At 38.9% G+C, this 6,022-nt stretch overlaps 1 protein-coding gene across 1 annotated transcript in view; it reads left to right on the forward strand.

Moving 5' to 3' along the window:
* Positions 1-4,631: 4,631 nt before the first annotated feature.
* The window catches only part of TTC26 (tetratricopeptide repeat domain 26), a gene marked incomplete at its 5' end in the record, with an annotated part of 32,780 nt that continues 31,389 nt past the window's right edge, over positions 4,632-6,022 (forward strand). The window contains one exon of the mRNA XM_010015035.1: positions 4,632-4,681. Coding sequence (XP_010013337.1) covers positions 4,632-4,681 — 50 coding nt within the window. The remainder of the gene's footprint in view (positions 4,682-6,022) is intronic.

Below are 6,022 nucleotides of genomic sequence, written 5' to 3' on the forward strand. Positions count from 1 at the left end.
CCTCATCAGCCAACACCCCCAAGTCCTTCTTTGCAGGGCTATTTTGAATCTCTTCTCTGCCCAGCCTGTAGCTGTGCCTGAGGTTGTGCCGAGCCAGGTGTAGGACCTTGCACTTGGCTTGGTTAAACTTCATGAGGTTGGCATCAGCCCACCTGACAAGCATGTCCAGGTCCCTCTGGATGGCATCCCTTCCCTCCAGCGTATCAACTGAGCCACACAGCTTGGTGTCGTCCGCAAACTTGCTGAGGGCGCACTCAATCCCACTGTCCATGTCACCCACAAAGATGTTGAACAACACAGGTCCCAACACCGTTACTGGTTTCCAACTGGACATTGAGCCATTTTCCGCAACTCTTTGCATGTGGCCATCCAGCCATTTCTTTATCCACTGAGTGGTCCATCCATCAAATTGATGTCTCTCCAATTCAGAGACAAGGATGTTGTGCAGGACAGTGTCGAACGCTTTGCACAAGTCCAGGTAGATGACGTCAACTGCTCTGCTGCTGTCCATCAGTTCCGCAGCCCCATCATAGAAGGCCACCAAATTGGTCAGGCAGGATTTCCCCTTAGTGAAACCATGCTGGCTGTCACCAACCACCTCGTTGTTTTTCATGTGCCTCAGCATGCTTTCCAGGAGACTCTGCTCCAAGATTTTGCCAGGCACAGAGGTGAGACTGACTGGTCTATAGTTCCACAGGTCTTCCACCTTCCCCTTCTTGAAAATGGGGGGTTTATTACCCTTCTTCCAGTGGTCAGGTACTTCACCTGACTGCCATGATTTTGGTTTTGGAACAGCAGAGTTAGATATATGTAACTTTCAAAGTGTATAAGTGAAAATATCAACTTATACATATTTAAACTTTAAAAACTACTAACCCTATTTTCTTGCTTTCTTTTTCAAGTATTGTGAAAGCTACAGAACAGGAATAATTGCTTCATTGATTGCTTCAATGATCTTTAACTTCCTGTGCTTAGGCATGACTGAAATGAAATGTGTATATTATGCAAGTAACTGTACGTAGCTGAACTGGCTTTTAAGTATTTTGAGAATGGGAAATTTCAGTGAATGTCCTCAGTAAATTTCATTCAAGAAAATTCTGAACAGTTGAGCTATTCAAGTGTGTTTAAGTGTGAACCTCACTGCCTGACCATGGTTTTTCAAACGTGTTTAAGTGTGAACCTCACTGCCTGACCATGGTTTTTCAAACATTTTTCCCATGCCCTTGTGTATTCCTTCCACCAGTAAAACTGTGGTTCTGAGGCACAAAGGGCTTCATTCAGCTACTGTATTCAGATGAGCAGGGTGTTGTTTCTCAGGGACAGGAGAATAATATTCCCTCTGGTGCTGTTTTCTGGGCTGTCAGGCTAGAGCCTTCTAAACCCTGTTTTATTCCTACGAGCTCCTGCTATGTACAAGATGTGCTCTATGTCTGTTAATGTGTGAAGTGCTGCTACAGCATATGCATTACATCTGCTAGATGGGATTTGTTAATACTGGATGGATGACCAGCATTGCCTTGCACTTTTACAAGAGAGCACAGATGCCACATTGTCCATTACTGTGTTTCATCATCTTCTTACTACTTGTGGTAGCAAAATGGAACCCACCAGGAGTCTGAGCTGCCATTTCTAATGAGTTTAACTTTTTGTTTAATAATTAGTGAAGGTAAGTGTATTCTGTTCATTATACTTTAACAAATACTTCACTAGGTACCTGTTCAGTGTCAGCACACAAAAATACACAGAAAACTTTTAAGATCAATGTCAACTATGACTTTAGTGCCTGGAACATCAGCACTCATCATGACAAAAATTCCAGCATAGGAATATTGATGTATTTCCTAGCTCGAAAGAGATATGTACTATCTGGCTATCTCAGCCATCTCTGTAGCACAAGGACAATACTAGATTTGGAGCAGGGTCCAGTTTGTTGCCATGCAGCATTGCCATCATGTTTGTTATGATCCCTAGATTGCTTAGTACTGATAAAAAAAGTAATAATTTACAATCATCTTCTTGAAAAAGTAGGATAGGAAAAGATTGTGCTTCCTTGAGGCATCAATACATCAGCAACAATTAAATTCAGTAGCAGCAAAGAGTAGTAAAGGAACAAGCCTAATGTCCCTTAAAAGTCATTATCTCTGATGAGGCAGTTGTGTCACTTCCTGCTTCAGTGATTGACAACAGCTTTATCCAGTATTCATAACCAAATTCTTTCTGGAAAGTAATCTGGTCTTATTCATATTTTTCCTTATCTTCCTCAAAAAAGTGCATTTGACACTGGTAGAAAAGAAACTGCTGATATTTAATGTTTCCATGGTTCTGCTTACTATTGTCGACAGGACTGGTTTTTTCTTTTGTTTTTTGCCCTCTCCTTCTGTGTCTGACATTAAGTGTCTTATTTTAAAGACTATCAAATGGATAGTATCATATAATATCATATGACAGAGAACATTCTTCTCCTTCCATATATCCATGCGCACCATCAGTACTCAGGTTTCATCTTTTGCCTGGCTTTAGTTGTAGAGTAACATCTACTAACCCTTCAGTTTTTGCCAGGAAGTAAATAATAATTTTTATGTCAGATCAGATGCCAGGTCTAAGAAGGCAGCACTGCAGTCATTGTTTGACCAGTGAAACAAGAATTCCTTGGGTTAGATTCTTGAGGGAGTATTCCTTGCAAGTCACAATTTTCACAGCAAAATTAATGCTAAAACCCACTTAAAAAAAGAAAAGGAAAAGAAAAAACAGAATCTACTCAAAAAAAGGAACATGTGTCTTTACCCATAGCACTGTGGTTATACAATACGTTATTTTCAGCATAAATCCCACAATCTGTCCTGCTTATATTTTTGGAGTCTTTGATGACCTAATGTTTTAAATTGTGAGGGGTGGTTGTGGTTGGTTTAAATTTCACACAAAAGCACATGTGGGGTCCATGTGCAGCCCTTCTAAACTTTGATATTAAAACCTATCAATTAATGCTGGGGCACGCGTAGAGCTGCCACACTATCTTTGCCAACAACATTTTGAAGAACATGCCTTTAAATTAAGGTACCCTAACTTTCTAACTCAATGAATGAATGAATTTCTGACACAATAGTACATGCTAGTTATATTGCTACTGTTGCTTATACAGTATTGATCAGAAAAAAACCTTCTTTAGTAACTAGGCTAATGAGAATTCCCATGTAGATCCAAGATTGAAGGCCATTTAATTTCTTAACAACTTGATGCTCTGCTGTTAAGATGTGGTTCTGTGAGAGTGCTCTCATTCTGCCTTGGCTTTTTTGGGACATTTGTGTTGTAGCAGTTGTTAAAAGATACAACTCTCCATCCTCTTTTTCTAGGAATGTGGCTAAATAACACAGCTTGGGAAGGTGGAAGTGAGAGAAATAATTGCTGTACCTATCAGAAGTATGTGGGCAGGTTTACACCGCCAGCCTGATGAGAATGGCCTGGGTTTTGGCAATGTCCACTGTTACAAAGGGTATTTTTACTATGTCGAGAAAGAGTAAGAAGCCTGAAAATCTCTCCCTACTCTGCTTAAAAAAAATAAAATAAATAAAAAACAAAAAAACCCGAACTTATTACTAGAAAATTCCATCTTGGGAGGGGAGAGGGAAGAGGGTTTGGTGGTTTGAGCCCTCTTTCATGGTTTAGGATGTCAGAAGAATTACAGCCTTGTGTTACAGGCCATTGCTTTGCTAACTCTGCAACTTTTGTGGCTTCATAAACACAGTAAGTCATTCTGCTTTTTGAAAGATTCCATGTACATCCTTTCTGTTGAAACATAGGTTGCCAGCTGGTTGGTCTGGCAAGAATGAGAGTGCTCATTAGCTGAGAAAATACAGGAAAGGCTTTTTGGAAGATTGCTTGCAAAAGAAATTAATAGCTCTGCTGGATGAGAGCCTTTGTCACTCTCAGTGAAGCACAAGGCCCTCTCTAGTGACTTGAAGCTCTACAATTAACAATTTGTGTCATATGGAGTGAGTTACATGGAATTTCTAATCCTGCTTCAGCAAGAAATTTCATGAACTTCAGGGGCTTTAGAAAGGATGTGTCTCCCTTAAATCTCTTGCCATATCTTAGCTTGAATTTTAGCTAAGCATAATATGATGTGCATACATAACAGAATGATAGCAGCAATGAGTTTCACAATACACTGGAAGTTGACAAGATTCCTAAAATTATGAATCACAACTTACTTTAAATGTGACACATTGTAGAAGGAGCCTTGATTATGAGTTTATCTGTTCCTGCTTTTTATTCTCTAAAAGATGCTGTGCTATGTGTCACAAACCCCCCCACAATTATCCAGACAGCCCTGCAGGGAAATAATAGTGCAATTCCTAAATGTTTAAAGGCTCGTGGAAGACAGAGGCCAATGAAAAGTTGTTTTCAACACATTTAAAAAGAAATGGTCAGGGAATGAAGATAGGAAGGCCTTTAAACCACTCTAAAATTGGTAGAACCTGCCATGGGGCATGACCTGCAAAGGCTGCATAAGTGAAGAACTGTACTTGAGCTAGTTAATGAAAGAATATGGGTGCATGCATGTCTATTGAGAAAGTTAAAAATAAGAGACAGCTTGAATTCTGTGCAGCAATAATACTGATTTTTCCTTTCAGCACCTAAGAGTCGTCTTCAGAACCGTTTACTCTTTCACCTGGCACATAAGGTATGATGTCTTTTCTTCACTCCTGCTTTGTTTTCTTTTCAATTTGATAATGTGTAATTTATGCTGGCAACCTGGCAGAATAATTAAAATGTCTGTGGTGGCAAGAGAACAAGCATTTTCCATAACCACCCTTCTGGATTAAAATGTGGATGAGAAAGCAAGTGTAAAAACATGATCTTAGAGTAGATGCCCTCAGCATGTGTCTAAGTCTTACCAACACACTTCACGTAAGTCATACAACAGGAACCTGTTGGTATTTTTGATCACAAGGAACCTGGAACTCGAATAGAATCAGAAATGTATAAGCCACTATTTTTCTTCTTCTGTGTACCAAGTGTTTCTAAGTTGCAGCTGTCTTATATTTAGCAATTTGACCAAAACGGTCTGTGTGCTGTTACTGATCCTCCTAAGTCATTCAGTATCCAAGAAGTTATATTGTTTATAGCATGAAATTTACATTAATTTCAACAAGAATTAAATGCTTCTTTCATTTACCACACATAGCTATGTTCCCTTAAACTTGGGTTTGTGCTGTTCTGGGATATACTTAACAAGTATTGTGCTACTGAAGAGACTGAGTTGAACGAAATACAAATCCTGAATGTTAGCTTTGAAGTCAGATTCTCTTTACTTAAATCTCTGTTAAGAGAGAAATCTTAAAAAAATTTTCAAGTGGTACCGATGCTGATGTCTGTGAGAAAGAGAAGTTGAGTAATTCCTAGTTCAGCTGGTTAGTCTTTGGAATATAAAAAGGGTTTTACAGAACTGAATCTCGTTGCCTTTAGTTCTCTTCAGCAACTTCTCTTGCCTTTATGCTGGGGTATCATTTTGTGACTAACTCAAAGAGAGAGGAAAAGGATTTGAAGAAAACCCGAAAGATAGATGAAAACCAAATGCATACTATTTTGTGGGTGAAAGAATTCATGATTCCTGTTGAATCAGCAGAATCGGCAAAGGGAAGCACTGGAATAACTGATTTGAGTGGGCTGATTAGGTGAATAGCCTCACCTTTACTATTATAATACAAATAGAATGGGTATGTTTAACTCTATTGCTTGATTTTATCCTTGTGTGCATGTTATGTGCTATTCAGCAGGCCTTTAAAAATAAACCATTTAGTTGAAGAAACTGGAATTTTAAGAAGCTAATGAAAGAGAGATTTAATGCTGTAAATAAGTCTTGTGAAAATTAGTGCTTGTGTGTTGCAAGTCTTGCATTTTTGTGCTATCCACGAGAAATAAGATTTGGATCTGCAAACAGTAAAAATTCTGCTGGCTCAAATAATAACAGTCAAATCTTGTGTTGCAAAATTCTGTTTGTGAAATAATTTAGCTCTTTCCC

This window comes from Nestor notabilis, unplaced genomic scaffold (genome assembly GCF_000696875.1).
Source record: "Nestor notabilis isolate BGI_N333 unplaced genomic scaffold, ASM69687v1 scaffold595, whole genome shotgun sequence".
Classification (NCBI taxonomy): domain Eukaryota; kingdom Metazoa; phylum Chordata; class Aves; order Psittaciformes; family Psittacidae; genus Nestor; species Nestor notabilis.